This window comes from Nematolebias whitei, chromosome 10, assembly GCF_014905685.2.
Source record: "Nematolebias whitei isolate Nwh7 chromosome 10, NemWhi1, whole genome shotgun sequence".
Lineage (NCBI taxonomy): Eukaryota > Metazoa > Chordata > Actinopteri > Cyprinodontiformes > Rivulidae > Nematolebias > Nematolebias whitei.
The window spans coordinates 93648-117274 of NC_056507.1; the positions used below are offsets into that span (position 1 = coordinate 93648).

Genomic DNA, 23627 nt, shown 5'->3' on the forward strand with positions numbered 1-23627 from the left:
TTAAATTTCATGTGAAACACCTAATCTCCAAATTAAGGGTGAAGCTTGGGTTCTTCTTCAGAAACAAATCATCTTTCTGTCTTAGAGCAAGGAAGCTTTTGATCACAGCTACTTTTTTTGCCAGTACTTGACTATGGAGATGTTGGGGGGAAAAAAAAGGGATGTTGTGTTTACAAAAAATACCACCTAGTGGCAGCAGGTATAAAAAAAAGAGAAGAGGTCTGAGAATGGAGTCTTGCGATATGTTATGCGAATAACCATACAATGTGCAACTGATAGTGGTGTATAGGTCTGTCAGATACGGCTCACAAGAAAAGATTAGTTTTGAACCTAAACTCTACTTGTCAAACTGCAGCTGTTCAAAAAGCTACCTGTAACAAGTAAGATATTGATTGTTCTTAACGTTTTCGCAGAACTATACTTGAGATGAAAATACTCCAGACACAAATCCTATTTGTTCTCCTCCTAATGAACATGCTGTGTCTAGCTTCTACTGATGTGATTTACAAAGTCCAGAAGAGTCAAGCAGACAAAACCTGGACGTTAATCTTCAATAAAGTGTCTGTGTGTGAACCTACATTGATGAACACTTGCTACAGAAGAGTTTCAAAGCCTGGTGGTGCCTGCGGGGCTCGTACGACCTGAGCTGGACTCTGACATGGTGAGGTCCATCTGGATGGTTTTGCTTCAGCTGGGACAGCATCACCGGCTGCATCTGGTGGCTGCAGCTTCTCTCTAACAGAGTTCAGAAAATGTTGAACACTAATAAACGCTAAAATCAAAGTAAAGACTACCGTTGTATAGTAAGGAAGCATAAACATGACTGGGCTCCAGATGATTCACGGCCCAGTTTGTTAATAAAATGTCCTTTCACACATACAGTACAGTGGTGCTCAAGTTTGTGAATCCTTGAGAAAGGTTTGTATTTCTGCATGAAAATGGCCTAAAACATCATTTTAGACACATTTTAAAGAAACATTAAATTTAATAATCTAATAATCCAAGGCAATCCTAGAGGTTCACATACTTTTACCACTCACGAATATATAATATTGGATCATTTTCCACAATAAATAAATGATTAAGTACAATATTTTTGTCTCATTTGTTTAACTGGGTTCCTTTATCTACTTTTAGGACTTGTGTGAAAATCTGATGTTTTTCGTCATATTTATGAATAAATATAGAAAATTCTAAAGGGTTCACAAACTTTCAAGCACCACTGTAAACAGACATTTCATAGACTGAGGGGAGTCATTAGTGTTGCTTTCAAACCTGTACACACTCCGCTCCTCTCCAATGCATCTCCATCTGAAACAAAGATGGGAGCAGAAACAGTATTACAACAATACCATTATGCTACAGGCACAAGCAAGAGATCCACAACCATCACATGGTCATCAGCAAACTATTATAAAGCAATCTATGGCAATGACAAGCAGCCTTTCTACAAACCGGATTCCAAAAATGTTGGGACACTAAACAAATTGTGAATAAAAACTGAATGCAATGATGTGGAGATGGCAAATGTCAATATTTTATTCGTAATATAACATAGATAACAGATCAAAAGTTTAATCTGAGTAAATGTAACATTTTAAAGGAAAAATATGTTGATTCAAAATTTCAGTGTCAACAAATCCCAAAAAAGTTGGGACAAGTAGCAATAAGTGGCTGGAAAAAGGAAATTGAGCATATAACAAACAGCTGGAAGACCAATTAACACTAATTAGGTCAATTGACAACATGATTGGGTAAAAAAAGATTTTCTCAGAGTCAGTGTCTCTCAGAAGCCAAGATGGTAAGAGGATCACCAATTCCACCATTGTTGCGCAGAAAGATAGTGCAACAATACCAGAATGGTGTTACCCAGCGTAAAATAGCAAAGACTTTTAAGCTATCATCATCAACTGTGCATAACATCATCAAAAGATTCAGAGAATCTGGAACAATCGCTGTGCGTAAGGGTCAAGGCCGTAAAACTCTACTGGATGCTCGTGATCTCCGGGCCCTTAAACGTCACTGCACCTCAAACAGGAATGCCACTGTCAAGGAAATAACAGAATGGGCTCAGGAATACTTCCAGAAAGCATTGTCAGTGAACACAATCCACCGTGCCATGAAGTTTGATTCAATTATGTCGAGTGGATCCGAAGTTACGGATGGGACAAAAGAAAGTTTACGGACGGACAGAGACTACACCGTAACACATCTTCCTTCAAAGTGTGTATAAAAAAAAAACCAAATAAAATAAAATGAATGGCAAACATTGTTTGAGTAAATAATGTTTATTTAACATTATTTAAAAGACAGATTGATTGTACTCTTAATGATAATTAGTTGAATTCTAAATGTCTTCTTTACTAGGAGTTCCACAGCCATCATCAGGTGTCACCACTGAGATTTTTATTAATGGGGAAAAATAAATCTTTTTTTGTTTATGCAAGGTTTACTTGTGGTTCCTAGAGTTACTAAAAGTAGAATGGGAGGCAAATTTCTCAGACTTCTCTCTTATGGAACCAACTTCCATTTTTTGTTTGTGAAGCTGACATTTGTTTTACTTTTAAGACTTTTGTTTTTGATCAATTCTATAGGTAGTAGTGCCATGGGTTTACTGAGCTATCCTTTAGTTCTGCTGCTATAGACTTAGACTGCTGGAGGACAAGCTGACCACATCTCCTCACTTTGCTGCTGTCTATACTTTCCATGTTTAGACATGCATATACTACTGTCACTACCCTTTATCTTCCTAAAGAAACTCCACCTGGTCGATAGAAACCGCACTTGGGCAAATCCTTCTATTTTCATTTCTGTCTCTTTCCTGTCTTCTTTAATCCTAGCCAGTCGAGGAAGATGGCAGCTACTGTAATTCTGAGCTTGGTTCTGGTTCTGCTGTAAGTTTATTTCTATTAAAAGGGAATCATTTATTTCCACTGTCACCTCTGTGTTCTTGAGAACGGGGGAATGACAAAGTAAAGATAAAGATATGATGCAATTGGAGGGCTTCCTGAAATAACCTTTACATCATGATGTACAGTACATTCAATTTAATTCAAAGTGCATTGGTATAGCACATTTAAAAACAATCACAGATGACCAAAGTGCTACACAAGAACTACAACATCGTAGATAAAACTATCATAAAAGAAAATTGAGCTAAAAAAACCCAAAAGTATTATACAATTTGCAGTAAAATATTAATAAAATAGTACTAATAAAAACCAAGACCAACTATTTCATATTTGCTGCAATTTCCCCAAAACTTGACTCTAACAGGTACTAATTTTGAGGTTGAAGGCCAGGGAGAATAGATGTGTTTTCAGTCTGGACTTAAACTGATCTAGTGACTGAGAGAGCTTCACAGACAGAGGGAGACTGTTCCACAGTCTGCGTGCTGCCACAGAGAAGGCTCTGTCAACTCTAGTCTTCAACCTCGCTTTAGGGACAGCCAACAAGAGCTAGTCGCGGCTGACCTCAGGGCTCTGAATGGAGTGTAGGGATGCAGCAGTTCGCTTAGGTAAGATGGGCCCATGGAGTTTAAACACTTAAAAACAATCAATAAAACTTTAAATTTCACCCGAAAAGCAACAGGGAGCCAGTGAAGGGGGTGTAAAATGGTAGGGCTGGGTGATATGGACCAAAATAAATATCTCAATATTTTTACAAAAACTGTGATATACATACATATATATAGTTTTTTTTGTTCCATAAAGTAATAACAAAATATATTAGAGTCAAAGTTTTTTCCCAGTTGTCACACAGCCACATTTATTAACAATAACTGTAACTGTACAAAATAAATGCCTAAAAAAGACCTATATACATATATTAAATAGTGTATTTTTTAGACATCTAATTACATATATTAAATCATAATCTTCTTCAGCTGGGGGCAGCTGTGGTTGAGAGGCTAGAGCAGTCGTCCTCCAATGTGAGAGTTGGGGATTTAATTCCACCAGCAGTCACATGCTTAAGTGTTCCTGAGTGAGACACTGAATCCCTCATTGCATCTGATGTGTGTCCCATCGGTGTATGAATAGGGCTGAGTACCGAACCGAGGTTCTTAAATGGCATCCACCGATCTGCACCGGTCGGTGTATGGATTGAAACGTCACTCTTTTTTTGGTGTCAAGTTTCGGTATTGGCTGTAATGTGTCACGTGGTTTTAGCACGCAGGCAGGTAAAACACCAGACATATGACAAACAGACTACGTGTTTACACCCAGAGCTGTATAGAGCTGCCATATCTAATCTATGTATAATGTATGTCTATGGTGCTGGTGATGCCCACAGACGGAGTTCACGTGTGCAGCGTGTGTTGTCGAACGGCTTCGACAACACACGAGCTGACAGTTGTTCCGTGTTTCTCTGCAAGAAGAGAGAAGGACAGCAGCCTCCCCCCTCCTCCTCTCAGCATTAGTCAGTCTGTGTGTGTTAAACGGACTCAATCAACATTCCACGGCCGGACTCGTCTTCATAAAAAAACTCTGAGGACGGAGCTGTGTGTGTGTTTCAGCTGGTGAGTATACGTTTCTTAACGTTACTGCAGCTTAACACATATGTCGTGGTGAATTAAACGAGAATCCATGTAACGCTAACTTTAAGATATTAGCGTGTAAATTTATTTTATCTAAGTAGCTAGCTAAACTCAGAAGCTAACTAAAGATTGACAGTAACAGATGAAGCTTGGCTTGTAAAAATGTGCTCATCCATAGGATCAGCTTCTTAAACAGTTCACCTGATGTTCACTGTTTATGTTAATGTTCGCCTCACAGGAGCCTCTGACCCAGATGTGAGGACAGAGACAAAAAAAGAAAAGTGAGGTGGGGGCCATAGGACAATCACAAACTTTGTTGTTAAAAGTTTGCTGCCTTTTTCTACAATGGAGGCTGCATGGTGGAGGTAAGGTAAGCTGTAAAGGATTTTTTTTTAATCTCTCAGCCTAGATGTTATTTGAGCAATAACAACACAACCATGTTATTGTTGATGTTTTGTTCTCATGTCTATTAGGGAGATGATCAGAGCCCTAAACCCCAGAGAACCACAGAGAAGATTCAGGCAGACACACAGAGGTGCAGAAGTCTGCATCAACCCTAACCTCAGTGAATCCAGTGACCCTCTGGTGGAATGTGAGGGACACCATGTCAGTGCTATCAAACTGGCAGGTATCTGTGTGTGCAACAATCATCATCTACAGCCTCAGAGTGAACATGTTCTACTGCTGGAGACATCATCAGCCAGGAGCAGCTGGTTTGTGTCCAGAGAAAACAGACATGTTGATGTTTCTGAAGACAAACTGTTCAGTGAAAAGGTCCTCAGTGCGTAGCAGTGAGCATTAGACACTGACATGTCACTTGTTGTTTGCAACTTTTCTTTTGAACTGGAATTTATTTATTTATTTTTATGTAAGGAAACTGCTTGTAATAGAAAAATACGAAAGTTTAAAAATAAAACTCACAATTTGTACTGTACTGTGTAACAATTTTATTCTTGTTAGAATTAATAGTAATTACAAAATTGATACCGAAAAAAGAACCGTCCAGGAACTGACACCGAAGTGAACACCAGTATACCAACACCAGTACAGATACCAATTTTTTTTTAGAAAGACAGATCTATCTCTTTCCTTGAAATAAACCATGGTTCAGAACTCAATTAGCCGTGCTGTGCCTTTTCGAAGAACAGAGAGAGGTAGCGCGACATTAATAAATTGGCAGCTTTATCATATAGCTAAGACACGGTACTGTCTCAGCTGTGGAACAAGACGGTAAGGACCGTATCTTTAGCGATATGATAATATGCTGATTTATTAATTAATTACCTCTCTCTGTTCTTCTAAAAGGCACAGCACGGCTAAATGAGTTCTGAAATGTGGTTTATTTCAAGGAAAGAGACAGATCTGTTGGACCTGGAGCTTCACACACACCCAGCTGCTCGTGTTTACGTCTGCTAAACGTCTCCTCTCCTCCTGTCCGCCCACATCCTGGAGAAGCAGGAAGGGGAGGGGGAGCACGGCTGAGGGCTATGTGGTTGTGTTCAAGGAGGGAGAAGGAGGGGGGCGAGTTGGAGAAAGAAGACGGCAGGAGGATTTCCAAGTATAAAACTATACCATTTTTTATCGAGATAGTCTCAACTTATATCAGAAAAAAAAGTATATTGATATTTTTAAAATATCGAGATATCGTACAGCTCTATAAAATGGGGAAAATAGATTTGTGCCTCCTTGTGTTCATCAACAGACGGGCTGCAGCATTTTGGACGCTCTGCAATTACTGCAGGGAGCTCTGGTCCAACCCTAAATACAATAACGATGTAATGAATGCTGGATACACCTCTCTAGATCAGGCTGAGGAAGATAAGGTTTTATCTTTGCAACGGTCCTCAGCTGGAAGAAACTGGCTTTGATTACAGCACTAATATGCTTATCAAATTTAAACAGAGGATAAACCATCACACCCAGATTTTCTACAAACGGACGACAGAAGGAGGACAAAGGATCAACCACACTGTCATGCCTAAGCAGGGGATTACATTGACTGAACACCAGAATCTGTTTTTTCATATTCAGGTTCAGAAAATTTGCTTTCAACCACGCCTGTACGTCCCTAAGACAATCCTGTAACATATGTACAGCAAACAGTCTGTCATTTGTAGTTACAGGTTATATCTGAATATTGTCTGCAAAGCAATGAAAAGAGACTTTGTGCTTTTTAAAGATAAAACCCAGAGGCAGCAAGTACAAGGTAAAAAGAGCAGGTGCTAATATCGACCCCTGGGGCACCCCATATTTCAGAGGAGACACAGAAGAAGAATTCTGACCTAGATTTACAGAAAAACTCCTATTTGAGAGAGAGGATCAAAACCAGTTTAAAGCTGTACCAAGAATCCCAACAAGTGACTCCAGACGGGTCAAAAGGATGCTGTGGTCCACAGTGTCGAAGGCAGTGGACAAATCTAAAAATAAGAGAACTGCTGATTTTCCTGCATCAACAGTTAAAAGAAGGTCCTTTAAAACTTTTAAAAGAGCAGTTTCAGTGCTGTGCCGTATTTTAAAACCAGACTGAAAATTTTCACCAATGTCATTTAGGTCAAGGTAAGTCTGCAGTTGGGCATAAGCAACTTTTTCAAAAACTTTAGACAAAAATGGAAATTTTGAAACAAGTCTGAAGTTAGACAACACATTTGAATCAAGGTTGCTCTTTTTGATGAGTGGATGAACAACAGCATGTTTTATTTAAATCAGTAGGAAAACATCCAGTCATCAGAGAAGCATTTACCATTTTGACCACACATGGACCAATACAGTCAAAGACTGTAAACTGACGACTAGGAATGGTGTCCAGAGGGCATGAAGAAGATTAACTTTTTAACTATTTCAGTCAGTTCACTAAGGTTGTTTTCACACCGGATAGTCCGGTAGACTCGATTCGGTTGGGGACCAATATTCACAACCTTTTGTTACATTTGAGCTGGTGTATTTGCATTCACACTGCACTGTGCAGTCGAGCCAACATGTTGAACCAACCTGTTCCCCCACTCACCTGTGGTGGTGCTGCACCAAGAACTCCTGAAAGAAACAACACAAAAACCTCTGAAGACACTTCTTCTGGAAATAAAAACAGATTGGCATCAAGTTTGAGCAGTTTTAGGAGTTATATTTTGTCATTTTTCAAAAATGGACTCAGCATGAGCAGAAAATGAGGCAGAAGACCATGGAGAAAATTGTTTTTCCCACAAGGCAGCTGACAGCTCCATATAAGGTAAGAGAAATGTATGTTTGTTTGCCCTGCGCTGTACTCCACTTCTTGCTTGTGGAGCGGGGCCCGGTCTGTTTACATTCACACTGTACTCGAACCGCGCTGGAGTTCGCTTCTACCGGACCGAGACATAGGTTTTAGCCCGGGCCAGAGTTCGCCTTTTTGTTCCGTGACAGAGTTCGATGGCGCGTTCACACCTCCCCAAACGAAACAGACTTCCTAGTAAAACGAGCTAGAGTTTGTTTAAAGCGGACTAAACAGGGCTGGTGTGAATGCACTTTAAGAGACACGGGTTCAAAAGATTCAAAAACAGTATGACAAACTGGTGGAGACACTGGATCCACACTAGACAGAGGAGGCAATCTAAGATCCGATATTTTGTTTCTGAAAAATGACAGGAAGTCTTCACAGAGGTTGGATGAAGGTATAGCAGTGTTACTGTCACAGGGACATAAGAGATTTTAGTGTGTTAAAAAGCACATGTGGTTTGTGGCAGTTTGAGGAAACAAGGTTTGATAAGAAACTACTGTATTTTCCAGCGTACTTGTTGCACCACCCTATAAGTCACAACAGTCCAAATATGTCTAATAAAGTGGAAAAATCCATAAATATGTCGGTTCGCCATTAGGGCTGGGTATCTTTCTTTAAAAATTGGTACCGGTGACAGTACCTTCACTTCGGTGTCGGTTCCTGAACGGTTCTTTTTTTGGTACCAATTTTGTAATTAATATTAATTCTAACAAGAATAAAATTACGTTACAATTACAGTACAAATCTTGAGGGTTTTTTTTTTTTTTAATGGTGGTACTTTTCCATTCCAAGCAGTTTTCATACATAAAAATAAACAAATAATTTCCAGGTCAAAAGAAGTTGCAAACTAGTGACACATCAGTGTCTAATGCTCACTGCAACACACTGAGGACCTTTTCACTTAACAGTTTGTCTTCAGAAACATCAACATGTCTGTTTTCTTTGGACACAAACAAGCCCGCTCCTGGCTGATGGTGTCTCCAGCAGTAGAAAATGTTCACTCTGAGGGTGTGGATGATGACTGTTGCACACACACCTGGTTGCCTGTTTGATAGCACTGGGATAATGTCCCTCACATTCCACCAGCAGGTCACTGGATTCACTGAGGTTAGGGCTGATGCAGACTTCTGTACCTCTGTGTCTCTTCCTGAATCTTCTCTGTGGTTCTCTTGGGTTTAGGGCTCTGATCATCTCCCTAATTGGCATGAGAACACAAAACATCAACAATAACATGGTTGTGTTATTACTGATCAAAAACCATTATCTAGGCTGAGAGATAAAGGTTTAACTGGTCAACAACATCTTTTACAGCTTAACTTACCTCCACCATGCAGCCTCCACTGTAGAAAAAGGCAGCAAACTTTTAACAACACAGTTTGTGACTGTCCTGTGTTCCCCATCTCATTTTTCTTTTGTCCATCTCTGTCCTCCTCACATCAGGGTCAGTGGCTCCTGTGAGGAGAACATTAACATTAACGGTGAACATTAGGTGAACTGTTTAAGCAGCTGACCAGATGGATGAGCACATTTTTACAAGCTAAGCTTCATCTGTTAATATCAATCTTTAGTTAGCTTCTGAGTTTAGCTAGTTACATAGATAAAATAAAGCTACACACTAATATCTTAAAGTTAGTGTAATATGGCTCCTAGTTTAACTCACGGCGATGTACGTGTTAAGCTGCAGTAACATTAACAAATGTAAACTTACCAGCTGAAATCCCAGACACAGCTCCGTCCTCAGAGTTCTTTGATGAAGAGGAGTCCAGCTGTGGAGATGATGAATCAGGCCGTTCAACACTCACAGGCTGACTTTAGCGCTGAGAGAGGAGGGGGAGGCTGCGGTCCTCCTCTCTCCTTGCAGAAAAACACGGATCAACTTTGTGCTTGTAAACTGAAGCCGTTCAACACCACATGCGCTGCACATGTGAACCCCGTCTGTGGGCGTAACCAGTACCATAGACATACAGCTGTAAGGCAGCTCTATACAGCTCTGGCTGTAAACAAGTAATGTATTTGCTATATGTCTGCAATTTACATGCCGGCGTGCTGAAACCACGTATCACGTTACAGCCAATCACCGAAACTTGACACAGAAAGAAGAGTGACGTTTCAATCCATACACTGACCGACGCAGTTCGGTTGGTGCCATAAAAGAACCTCGGTTCGGTATACAGCCCTATTCGCCATATACGTCACAACTATTGCGTCACCGCTGACAATCTGGAAATGTGGGCCGGTGTTGTGCCAAAAATTGATGGGCTGCCAAATGACGGCCGCAGGAGCGTACACAGAAGGACTTTAACAAGAATTTAACAAGATTAACACTTTAAGAAAATTATTTGTTTGCTCAAAATTATAGTAAATGCATGTCTCAATCTAATGTTTACTTAATAAATGCACTCTGAGGGTCAAATCAGCTGCATTTCAAAACCTGATATGCGGAAGTAAACGTGTGCACGCAACGAGTTGCTGTAAAAAATTTAACAAGATAAACGCCTCAAAACAAATATTTGTTTTCTGGAAATTATATTAAATGAGTGTATCAATTTAACATTTGCTTAATAAATGCACTTTAATGGTCAAATCAGCAGTATTTCAAAAACAAATTAGCTGCTGATGTGCTCCCTGGAGCGCGCAGACAAGGAGGAAAAAAGAAGGAACGCTACTCATTTCTCTGAAAATTAACAAGAAAAGCACCTAAACTATTATTTGTTTGCCAGAAATGAAAGCAAAGGGTTTCTCAGTCTAACGTTAGTTTAATAAATGCACTTTAATGGTCAAATTAGCTGCATTTCGCCGGAGCAGTGCAGCTGCTTTGACAGTTCCAAACAATGAGCAGAATGAAAGTGGGGAGGCTACGGTAGGGCCGATTGAGTCCTTAATAGCTGGTGAAGATTCTCAGTCATCTAGGACATGGTAAATTCAAAAAAGTTAAAGAAAAAAAACCCCAAGAAAGTATAAAGTATAATTAAGTCCAGTTGTTCTATTTCATATAGGATTGGCCCTTTAAGGCTGTAGCTTGTGGGTTTTATCCCGTCACGCAAAACGTTGCACTAAAATATTTAGTACACACCCACCTGTCGTGTGGGCCCCACCCGGTCCGTATAAATTACGTTGAGAGCGGGTAATCGCCTCCCATTTTTTCCCTTTTTTTTTCAGCAAGCAACTAGCACTGATCTTCCAACAACGCGATGTCCAGCACCAAGACCATCCGCCTGTTCCCGTCCCGCAAGACTGGCTGTATGCTGAGCTTCGACCAGCACGACACCTGCAAAGGATGCCTAGGTCCCTGCCACGCCGACCTTGCCTCCTCTTGCCGCCTCTGTGACCTCCTCCCCCCTGAAGAGAGGCAGAGGCGAGCAGCCTTGTTTAAGGCTAACATCGAGGAGTGCCTCTTTGTGGCGGGGGACTGTTCGCTGGACGACGCCATCGATTTTTTGACGTTGGGTCTCAGAGCAAATCGAATGGTTCCTCCGGGACAGGCAACATCAGCAGCAGCCCCGCTGCTCATTCCCTCCCGGAGAGCATAGTGTTGGAACGGGAGGGGCCGAGTGGATGCTCACCCCTCCCAGGCCTTTCCGCTTCAGCAACCACATTACTCCCAGCCGTCGGTGCCCTCCTCTCGGAGCTGCCCGGCATAATCCAGGAGACGGCTGACACGAAGGGACTTTCCGTCCCTCTCCTCCCCCTGCCCAGATCGGATGATCTAGTGGGAAGGTTTGGATCCACCCCGGCTCGCCGCCCTGACCTCATCTGGCCTCATTTCCCAGCAGTGACGTCCTACTGGAACGAGGCTGCAGCTGGACCTGGTAGATTGAGAGCGCCCGTCTCCACCTTCGCACCTTTCACCAGAGTGGAGGGGTTTACTGAGCGGAATTTTCCCTCGGTACCCCCCCTAGAGCCAAGCCTGGCAGAAACTCTCGGAGCAAAAGTGTCCAGGTTGGACCAGCGTCCAGTTCCTCCAGGGAAGCACGACCAGACGGTGACGTCACTCTCCAACCGAGCTCACCAGTGTGTGTTCCAGGCGGCCGCAGCGAACAACAATGGCGCTCTGCTGGCCTACAGCATTTCAAAGAGGTTGGAGGAAACAGACCAATCTGCAAGGTATCTGACGTCATCCTCAACCTGTGCACCTCCTCTGCTGTCTGCCTGTCTCGCATCGCCGCCTGGATGACAATGATCCAGAGGTCCACCTGGCTTCGTCACTCCCCCTCCCTGCCGAAGAAACTGCAGACGGACCTGCTGGAGGGCCCCATCACGACAGACGTGCTGTTCGAAGCCAATTTCAAGGCCATGCTGGAAAAATCGAAGAAGTCGGAAGAGGTGTCGGAGACTGTGCGCCACCTGATGAAGCCGCACTCCTCCTTTCGCGCCCCCACCCCCCACCCGCCCGCTGGAAGGATCGTCGCAGCCAGAGGCAGTAACAGAGACATTCCACAGCTGCAGCAGCGTGATCCCGCCCCGCTCCGCCGCCAGCCCCTCCCGCCAGAGAACAGTCCTTCTCAGCCCGGCAACCAGCGGCTCAGCGTTTACCCAGAGATCGCCAACAGGCGCCGCCCTGGAACTACCAGCCGTAGGGCTCACGGGGGAGAAGATTTAAGAAATGACTCCTTGCAGAGGATGTGTGTGTATGCAATAATGACACGAGTTTCGCAATAAAACGAAAACATCATTCAAAGAATAAAGTGTCTGATTTCAGCTTGACTGTCAGCTCGAATGATCTCACAGTGGCTTCTCTTCACACATCCTCCACACAAAATGAGCCGGTGACCTCAAAACAGGTTTTTAAAAATCACTGCAGCTCGAGAAAACACACACAATGACCACTGGACACAGCAGCAAAAAATGAACATTTTCGGCAGACCGAGCCCAGGAGAAAATCTCGCTCTCAGCCCAGGGTGTGTCCTACCCCTTCTGACCGCAGCAGAGACAAATGCGTGTCCCCTGTGGCGGCGACAGCCCCCACCCAAGCGACGTCACATTGCTGAGGGCGCGCACGCCTCCCCTCAGCGAACGTCAGCTCACATAATTTCTGATGTGAGCTCGCAGCCTGAGCGCGGCACAGAGGTTTTTGACTTGGCTGATGTCTGTAAAAGTCATGACGCATCACAAAGATGAGTGCCCGCTCCCAGAGCATTACACAGAGTGGCAGCGAGCATGCTCCATGAACAGCTGGACCGTCTTATCAGCAAAGGTTACGCGCTACAGTTCACAGCTCAACCCCCTCTGTTCAGAGGGATAATAGAGACGGTTCTGTCATCTCCAGAACAGATCTCGTCCCCCCACGCAGAAGTTCAGGAACTACTGGTAAAAAAATGTAATTTCCAAGGTTCCCGACGGAAAGAAAAACACAGGGTTTTACTCGCGTTACTTCCTGGTTCCGAAACGGACCGGAGGGATGAGACCCATCTTGTATTTATCCATTTGCAACATTCCAATCATTCCAAAACACAGAAAGTTCCTGCGCTTCTCCTTTCAAGGTCCACTAGGTGGCGTGCTGTCCTTTCTGCAGCAGCTGATGGACACAAATCTGGCGTTCAGCACAATTAAAACGTATGCTGCAGCCATTTCTTCCTGTCACGAGGCTTCGGTGACTGAACAGTTTTTAATCACTCGCTGATGAAGCGTTTTTTAAAAGGTCTACAAAGGCACAGACCTGTGTCACACCCATTAACTCCTCAGTGGAACTTAACGATGGTTCTGCAGGCCCTGATCAAAGCTCCTTTTGAGCCGTTAGGTCAGGTTTCGATTAAATTATTGTCATTTAAAACAGCCCTGCTGTTGGTTTTGACATCTGCAAAGAGGGTGAGTGATTTATCTGCCCTCTCTGTTGCTCTGTCATGCCTCAGGATTCAGGCTGATGGCAGTTCAGCTGATCTGAGACCTAACCCAGCGTTTATGCCTAAAAACATCACAAGCTCATTTAAATCGAGAATGATAACATTGGAGTGTTTTTTCCCTCCTCCCCACAAATCAGAAGAAGCATCTTTACATATTTGCCCTGTACGTGCGTTAGCATGTTACGTAGCACGCACAGCCACACTGCGTCAGACTTGACATTTGTTTGTGCATTATAGAGACGCCTCTGCAGGTCGCCCGTTATCCACCCAGCGCCTGTCACACTGGCTGTGTGAGGCCATTTCTGAATCTTACAGAGCATAAGGTTTAGAGTCTCCTGACAACCTCAGGGCACACTCGACCAGAGGAATCGCATCCTCGACAGCCTTGCATAATGGTATGTGTAGTATGTCATATATGGATATATTCATACATTTTTCACGAGTTCTTCATTTTTCTGACTGTGTAAATGTCGTGCATTGAATTTAACAGAAATGTAACGAGAGACGTTATTTACCTTTGACCCATCAAAATGAATGCGGTCATTTATTTTCAGAATCAAAGTTTAACATCAAACATTTACATTAATTTGGCAAAATATGAAAATAATAACAGACAAGTTTCACAGATAATGGACATCAATCACACGGCGGTGACTGAGGAATTTGCTTCAGATATTTCTAAAATATCTGTACTGATTTTAGGAGAAAGGAGAGTTTAAGATGGAAATGGAGATTTATCTTACAGAGAGATGTGTGAGGGAATTAATCTGTTTGACCAGAAACGTGCACGCTCCTTCAGATCTCAGCTTGCCCACGGTACACTTGGTCGAAAATAGAACCTTCTACCTGGTTGATGATAAAATCAGCGTTGGCGTAGGGTTCCTTTCTGACTCTTTCAGCGTCTCCGTGAGGACTGCCAAACCCTTAGAGAGTCGTACGAGGTTATTCAAACAGAAGTTATAATCCCAAAACGTCTCTGCATCTGGATCCTTTAACTCTCTTCATGAGTTAGAGCTCTGTTACACTCTTACACTTTAACTCCATCACTCTTCAGCACTCTAGCACTCTCTTCATGAGTAGAACCGGGAAGTTGCCACATTTTAAATGAGTTGACTTCCGGGTCAATTTAGAGCTTTCTGATTCGTGGATGGACCAGAATAGAGGTGTGGTTTGTGACGTAAGATGTTATCAAAGTCAAGGGCAGAGAATGAGATTGTTTAACAGACAGAAAAGATTATTGGAGAAAGACCAGACTTCGTGGAGTCAAACTCCTATTATCTTCTGAAAAAGTTTAAACATGACATTTCTTCTCAGTAAACATTTTAGTTGACCGAGACTCGACCTTTAACATACTTACAAAACTTGCTCATTGAAGACAGAAAAATCAAGAAATGCATATTAACCTGATTTCTTCTTTGAATGAAGAATAAAAATCATTACTTACTGTTTATGTAAAATAAAAATGAGTAGTTCTCTTCAACCTGTAAGCATTGAGTGAACTAACACAATTTGATTATCAAACATTTGTAAAATAGTAATGATCATAGAGGATTGTCTTTTCTGCTTGATTAATTCAAGAAAGAAAGTCTCCAGATGGCTCAAACTGTATTTCTGGATGCAGATCAATGAAATAACAGTCTCTGTCCATCTGATCAGATTTGAGGTCAGATCAGGTTCACTACATATGACAAAGCAGGATATTTGCACTGCAGCCACATGGTCATCGCCCTGCTCATTTATTCGCTTCCATCTGCATGATATGTCGGCTCACTCCATGACACATTCTGTCCTCGGTGCCTTATCAGAACGAATCTCATTGTTTTCATGGAACTTCGTTTAAACTCACATCTGACTGCATGTAATTACAGTGAGATATTTGTCATCAGTCACAAGTTTGTGACTGTTGGTTTTTGTTCTAATGTCACTAATCAGTTCATGAATACTGTTACCAATCAGTTTATTTGATTACTAATCAGTTCATTTATTTTGAATCTGTTCACAGTTTTTTCAGCCTCTCCCCTTTTTCCCGTCGAGAACTTTTCTCTCCGGGCGCCCATGTACACGGAATGCGTAAATTACGCAGCACGCATCTGTACATGGTGCGCGTAATTAAGCAGCGCGTATTTACGCACATGGAGGGCTGAGGGATAAAATGTCTTTTACTACAAGAGGGCGCTTCATACGGTGTTCGAATGGACCCAGTGAGGCAAAGACTACATCCTGCTTCGCCCTTAACCCACAAGCGACAGCCTTAAAGGGCGAAGCCTATACGAAATAGAATGTTGGTTATGTACTATAACCCCAGATTCTATAAGTATAGGCGTAGCCCTTTAAGCTCTGGGCCTCACTGGCTCCTAACTGGCTGGAAAAAAAAAGCTATTTGGGAGCCGATTACCTGCTCTCAATGTAATTTATACAGACCGGGTGGGGCCCACACGACAGGTGGCTGTGGACTAAATTTTTCAGTGCGACGCATTGCGTGACGGGATAAAACCCACAAGCGACAGCCTTAAAGGGCTACGCCTATACTCATAGAATCTGGGGTTACGGTACGTAACCAACGTTTTTGTTGTAACTTTTTTGAATTTAACATTATAGCCACGCTTTCCTATTACATGATACAACAGCATGCCATAAACCTATTACTACTCTGCTGCCATCAAGTGGCTGAAAATGGTACTGCTCAAATTTTTTAATTTGTTTTTTGTCAGTCAGAATGAATGAAAACGGTCATATCTCAGCCAAAAAATGGTTTATAAATATGGGGGGAAAAAAAATACATAAATATGTCACTTCGGCCTATAAGTCGCAGGAAATGCAAATTATGCAAAAAACTGTGACTATATGCCGAAAAATATGGTACATTTTGCAGCTTTAACATCTCTCTGATAATTGGCAAGTCCATCTTTAAGTATTTGCAAAGAAACCTGAATATGATCTTTCCTCCACCGGCGCTCCGCATGCCTACACTCACGTCTGAGTTTGCGTGTGCGTTCATCCAACCAGGGTTGTCTTTGGCTTTGATTGCTTCAGCTTAAGTGGGACAACTGAGTCCAAAGCCTCCGTACAAGTTTAATTAAAAGTAGAAATCAGTTAATTTAGAGTAAGATTACATGAATGTAATGTAGTATTTTAGAAACTAAATTGACTGTAAGAGGATTTAAATCTAGAAGAGCGTTAGAATCATGGTTTGAATTCCTCTTTCTTTTGCCCTAAAATAACTTATTGTCAATTTGCCTTATTTATTGTGTTGTAGTAGGGGGTCATCATCCAGTCTTAGGTCAGTTATTTTAAATACCAATCAACAAAAACTCTTGGAAAAAGATTAGTCAGATGCAAGCTGAAGCAGAAAAAGCATATACTGATCTTCAGAGAACTTTTAAATAGCTGAATTGAAACCATATTCAACATAACACTTGACTTGCAAACATCTTTCTTACCCAAAGACTCAGGCGGAGTGCACCAGACCTCAATTAGCTCCAAGTCGTTCAGTTCCTGCTCCCGGTCCTCAGGTAAAAATTCCAAAACTCTACAGGGAAAAGGCAAGAAGAGCAAGAACTTCAGGTTCTGGGACATTGACCACAAACACATAAATGCTCCTAAACAAGGTACAAACCAGATTCCAAAAAAGTTGGGACACTAAACAAATTGTGAATAAAAACTAAATGCAATGATGTGGAGATGGCAAATGTCAATATTTTATTTGTAATATAACATAGATGACAGATCAAAAGTTTAATCTGAGTAAATGTAACATTTTAAAGGAAAAATATGTTGATTCAAAATTTCAGTGTCAATAAAACCCAAAAAAGTTGGGACAAGTAGCAATAAGTGGATGGAAAAAGGAAATTGAGCATATAACGAACAGCTGAAAGACCAATTAACACTAATTAGATCAATTGACAACATGACTGGGTATAAAAAGAGCTTCTCAGAGTGTCAGTGTCTCTCAGAAGCCAAGATGGTAAGAAGATCACCAATTCCACCATTGTTGCGCAGAAAGATAGTGCAACAATACCAGAATGGTGTTACCCAGTGTAAAATAGCAAAGACTTTTAAGTTATCATCATCAACCGTGCATAACATCATCAAAAGATTCAGAGAATCTGGAACAATCGCTGTGCGTAAGGGTCAAGGCCGTAAAACTCTACTGGATGCTTGTGATCTCTGGGCCCTTAAACGTCACTGCACCTCAAACAGGAATGCCACTGTCAAGGAAATAACAGAATGGGCTCAGGAATACTTCCAGAAAGCATTGTCAGTGAACACAATCCATCGTGCCATCCGCCGTTGCCAGCTGAAACTCTACAGTGAAAAGAGGAAGCCATTTCTAAGCAAGCTCCACAAGCTCAGACGTTTGCACTGGGCCAGGGATTATTTAAAATAGAGTGTGGCAAAATGGAAGACTGTTCTGTGGTCAGATGAGTCATGATTTGAAGTTCTTTATGGAACACTGGGACGCCATGTCATCCGGACCAGAGAGGACAAGGATTGCCCAAGTTGTTATCAACGCTCCGTTCAAAAGCCTGCGTCGCTTATGTAGATGAACAGATGCTGCGAAATATTCATCAATTAAAACGGATTCTTCATTTTTCTGGACTGAATAAAACGTGCATTGAATTTAATGAAATGTAAACGTGAGACGTCATTTATCTTTGACCCATCAAAATGAATGCGGTCATTTATTTTACAGAATCAAAGTTTAACATCAAACATTTACATTAATTTGGCAAAATATGAAAATAACAACATAATTAACAGCTTTACAGGTGGTGAGAAACAATGCGGCGATTGTTTCCACTCTTCAGCAGAACAGCAGACATTAATGAAAACTGTACAATTATGATCAATTATCCACACGGCGGTGGATGAGCACTTTACACAGACATTTCTAAATTATCTGGAGGATTTCTACTTGAGAGAAGAATTTAAAGATGGAAATGAAGTTTAAAGGGAGTAAAAGATGGTGTGTGAGGGGAAGTGTTGACCAGAACCGACACTCTCCATCCGAACCCAGCTTTTCCTCGGTACGCTTTGGTAGGAAACTTGACTCATTACCTTTTTGAAGATTAATCAGCAGATATGGAGGTCCAGTTAATGCTACCTGTCCAGCGTCTCCATAGGATGGCTGTGACTCGTCCGAAGTAGTGACGAGATTCCGTCCGACACAAGCTCACATCAGCAAGTGGACTTCACATAAGGGGAGTCCTTCAGAAGTTCCACGCAGAGGTGGAAGATGTTATAATCCAACTCGGAGGAGCCTTATCATGCTGGACTTCTGTTCTCCCAAACGACTTCACAGAACTTCTCCGCCCTTCACCGAACTGCTCAGACTCTGCGAGAACTAGGAAGTACCGGCAATTTAAAGAGCTCTATTCCCGGTTCATTTGGGCGTCCCTGATTGGTCCATATCAACCAGACAGGGGTGTGTTTTGTGATGTAAGCGGTTACTAGAAGTCAGAAAACAGCAAGAATTGTTATGGAACAGATTAAACTGTTCTCAGAGACAGAGAGAGTTTTGTTTTGGCGAGTTTTAGAAACAGGTGCCAACTCCTCCGTTGACGTCTGAGAGGATGTAAACAAGACAGTTGTTCCAACACATGTCTGCTTCGACTCCTGACCTTGGAAAACGCACACTTGCTCATTCAAAGACAGAAATCAGAAAATGCATAAAAATCTGTAACGGACCTTAACATGAATTCTAACTCTGCATAAGCATTAAAAAATCATTACACTGTTTCACAGTTAATAAAATTGATTAGTTCACTGCAACATCTAAAATGGTTTGAACTAAGACACTTTGATTATCAACATTTGTAAAATAGTAATGATAATAAAAAAGAGAGTGTTCTTTCACTTGATTTTCAAGAAGGAAAGTCTCAGGATGGGTGAACCTGTATTTCTGGATTCAAATAAATGAAATGACAGTTTCTGTCCCACAAGGTTCTTAAGGTCAAGGGTTTTGACCTTAGGCTTAGTTTTGACATCAGGTTAAGTTCACTACACTGATGGTATGGGGTTGCATGAGCGCTTGTGGCATGGGCAGCTTGCATGTCTGGAAAGGCACCATTAATGCAGAGAACTATGTTCAGGTTCTAGAACAACATATGCTCCCATCTAGACGTCATCTCTTTCAGGGAAGACCCTGCACTTTTCAACACAATAATGCCAGACCACATTCTGCAGCAATCACAACATCATGGCTACGTAGGAGAAGGATCCGGGTACTGAAATGGCCAGTCTGCAGTCCAGATCTTTCACCTATAGAGAACATTTGGCGCATCATAAAGAGGAAGGCGCGACAAAGGAGGCCTAAGACAATTGAACAGTTAGAGGCCTGTATTAGGGTGCATTCACACTAGCCCTGTTTTGTCTGCTTTAATCGAACTCTAGCTCGTTTTCCTTGAAAGTCCAATTCATTTAGGGAGGTGTGAACGCACCATCGAACTCTGTCACGGAACAAAAAGGCGAATTCTGGCCCAGGCTAAAACCTAGGTCTCGGTCCGGTAGAAGCGAACTCCAGCATGGTTCGAGTACAGTGTGAATGTAAACGACCGGGTCCCGCTCCGCAGGGTAAACAAACACGCATTTATTTTACCTTATATGGAGCCGTCAGCTGCCTTGTGTGGAAAAACAACATTCTCCATGGTCTTCTGTTTCATCTTCTGCTCATGATGAGTCCATTTTTGAAAAATGACAAAATATAACTCCTAAACTGCTAAAACTTGATGCCACTTCGTTTTTATTTTTATTTACAGAAGAAGAAGACGTGTCTTCAGAGGTTTTTGTGTCATTTCTTTCAGTAGTTCTTGGTGCAGCGCCCCCACAGGCGAGCGGGGGAACAGGTTGGTTCAACAGGTTGCTTCAACAGGTTGGTTCAACAGGTTGGTTCAACTGGTTGGTTCAACAGGTTGGTTCAACAGGTTGACTCGACTGCACAGTGTAGTGTGAATGCAAACTCACCAGCTCAAATGTAAACAAAAGCTCATGAATATTGGTACCGAACCGAACCGAGTCTACCGGACTATCTGGTGTGAAAACGACCTTAGACATGAATGGGAGAGCATTCCTATTTCTAAACTTGAGAAACTGGTCTCCTCTGTCCCCAAACGTCTGTTGAGTGTTGTAAGAAGAAGGGGGGATGCCACACAGTGGTAAAAATGGACTTGTCCCAACTTTTTTGGGATTTGTTGACGCCATGAAATTTGGAAACAACAGATTTTTTCCTTAAAATGATACATTCTCTCAGTTTAAACTTTTGATCTGTGATCTGTGTTCTATTCTGAATAAAATATTAGATGTTGGCACCTCCACATCATTGCATTCAGTTTTTATTTACAATTTGTTTAGTGTCCCAACTTTTTTGGAATCGGTTTGTATATTCTGGCATAAAATCCCCCACCCGCCAAAAATAAATATAGGTATATTAATAAATAAATCCTACAGGACTTTTGGACATTCTGTAGCAGTATGAGGTGTAAATATATGTTTTGATTATCAGTTATGAGTTAAGCTCATAAAATAAGAATGTACAGGTCCTTCTCAAAAAATTAGCATTATGTGATAAAGGTCATTATTTTCCATAATGTAATGATAAAAATGAAACTTTCATACAGGGGCGGACTGGGACAATAATCCAGGCCGGGAATTTTGATACCATCCCAGGCCACCACCACCTGATTAACGCAAACCACCAAGACTGAGTTCAATTGAGCGCACTTTGAATGCATGTTGTTTGCACACGTCTAACTGAATACCTACATAAATCTTTCTTCTGTGGTGCAATAATTCGTCCTCAAATCACATAAACTGAAATTATGTTGCCCTATATTTTGCTATGCATAAGCCCTTTTAAAATCACTAGGAATATGACAGTCAATCATAGTTTCATACAACAAATGAGAGATCGTGATTGCTTGTTGCAACTCCTCAGACTGAACTTAGTTTTTTGGATTAAAGACAAAAGTTTCAACAAGTTTTTTTTTTATTTGTCCAGAGGTCCTAACTTAAGTTTTTTAGATACAAAAAAATCTGAATTCCTAGACATTTCAACATTAAACTTTTTTCAGATCCTAACCCATATTATAAAATTTGCAATATTCTTTGTAAAAACTTAAAAACATTTGTTATATTAAGTCAGTTTTGGCCCACTTAGGTCCCTCAAAGTGAAGCTAGCATGTGGATATTAAGCTGTGCTGATAAACTGTGCCAGAGTTCAATTTTTTCAACACAAGTGTTTCTCTTACCTGCTCCATTACGAACAAACATTAATTTATAGCACTTAGCAGCATCCGCGGCCAGAGCTTTTCTCTTTTTTATCCTCTCTCTCTCTGCTCCACCTTTCCTCTTCTTTGGCTGTCTCTGTTGCTCCATTCTACAACTCAGAGATGCACGCACCGCGCGCCAACACCGTCGGGAGCGCGAGTCCTAGGGCGGGGAGGGGGGCGGGCGCAATGTGTGTGTGTGTGTCTCTGCTCTGTGACACACAGAAAAGGAAGGGAGGGGGCCGGCCCGGCCGTGGGATGTGCCAGGCTTTCTCCGTCGCTGCAGTGCAGCGTGAGACCTGAGCCCAGGCAAAAGTGAATTGTTTATTTAAAATAATAAAGTCTGTGCGACCCGAACCGAGCCTTTAGTCCCGTTCCTCGGCAACCAGGCCACCGGGAAGTGTCCCGTCGTGCCCGACGGTGAATCCGCCACTGCTTTCATATATTTCAGATTCATTGCACACCAACTGAAATATTTCAGGTCTTTAATTGTTTTAATACTGATGATTATGGCATACAGCTCATGAAAACCCAAAATGCCTGTCCCAAAAAATTAGCATATTTCATCCCACCAATGAAAGACAAGTGTTTTTAATACAAAAAACGCAGACCTTCAAATAATCATGTTCAGTTATGCACTCAATACTTGGTCGGGAATCCTTTTGCATGAATGACGGCTTCAATGCGGCGTGGCAAGGAAGCAATCAGCCTGTGGCACTGTTGAGATGTTATGGAGGCCCAGGATGCTTCGATAGCGGCCTTAAGCTCATCCAGAGCGTTGAGTCTTGCGTCTCTCAACTTTCTCTTCACAATATCCCACAGGTTCTCTATGGGGTTCAGGTCAGGAGAGTTGGCAGGCCAATTGAGCACAGTAATACCATGGTCAGTAAACCATTTACCAGTGGTTTTGGCACTGTGAGCAGGTGCCAGGTCGTGCTGAAAAATGAAATCTTCATCTCCATAAAGCTTTTCAGCAGATGGAAGCATGAAGTGCTCCAAAATCTCCTGATAGCTAGCTGCATTGACCCTGCCCTTGATAAAACACAGTGGACAACACCAGCAGCTGACATGGCACCCCAGACCATCACTGACTGTGGGTGCTTCACACTGGACTTATGGCATTTTGGCATTTTTTTCTCCCCAGTCTTCCTCCAGACTCTGGCACCTTGATTTCCGAATGACATGCAAAATTTGCTTTCATCCGAAAAAAGTACTTTGGACCACTGAGCAACAGTCCAGTGCTGCTTCTCTGTAGCCCAGGTCAGGCGCTTCTGCCGCTGTTTCTGGTTCAAAAGTGGCTTGACCTGGGGAATGCGGCACCTGTAGCCCATTTCCTGCACACGCCTGTGCACGGTGGCTCTGGATGTTTCTACTTTAGACTCAGTCCACTGCTTCCGCAGGTCCCCCAAGGTCTGGAATCGTCCCTTCTCCACAATCCTCCTCAGGGTCCGGTCACCTCTTCTCGTTGTGCAGCGTTTTCTGACACACTTTTCCCTTCCCACAGACTTCCCACTGAGGTGCCTTGATACAGCACTCTGGGAACAGCCTATTCGTTCAGCAATTTCTTTCTGTGTCTTACCCTCTTGCTTGAGGGTGTCAATGATGGCCTTCTGGACAGCAGTCAGGTCGGCAGTCTTACCCATGATTGTGGTTTTGAGTAATGAACAAGGCTGGGAGTTTTTAAAAGCCTCAGGAATCTTTTGCAGGTGTTTAGAGTTACGTCGTTGATTCAGATG

The 23627-nt window shown here is 42.3% G+C and overlaps 1 protein-coding gene across 1 annotated transcript in view; it reads right to left on the reverse strand.

Moving 5' to 3' along the window:
* The window catches only part of pot1 (protection of telomeres 1 homolog), a 213094-nt gene that overhangs the window by 19422 nt on the left and 170045 nt on the right, over positions 1-23627 (reverse strand). The window contains exons 10-12 of the mRNA XM_037683052.1: positions 17068-17156; positions 1276-1311; positions 579-735 (exon numbers count right to left, since the gene is read on the reverse strand). Coding sequence (XP_037538980.1) covers positions 579-735; positions 1276-1311; positions 17068-17156 — 282 coding nt within the window. The remainder of the gene's footprint in view (positions 1-578; positions 736-1275; positions 1312-17067; positions 17157-23627) is intronic.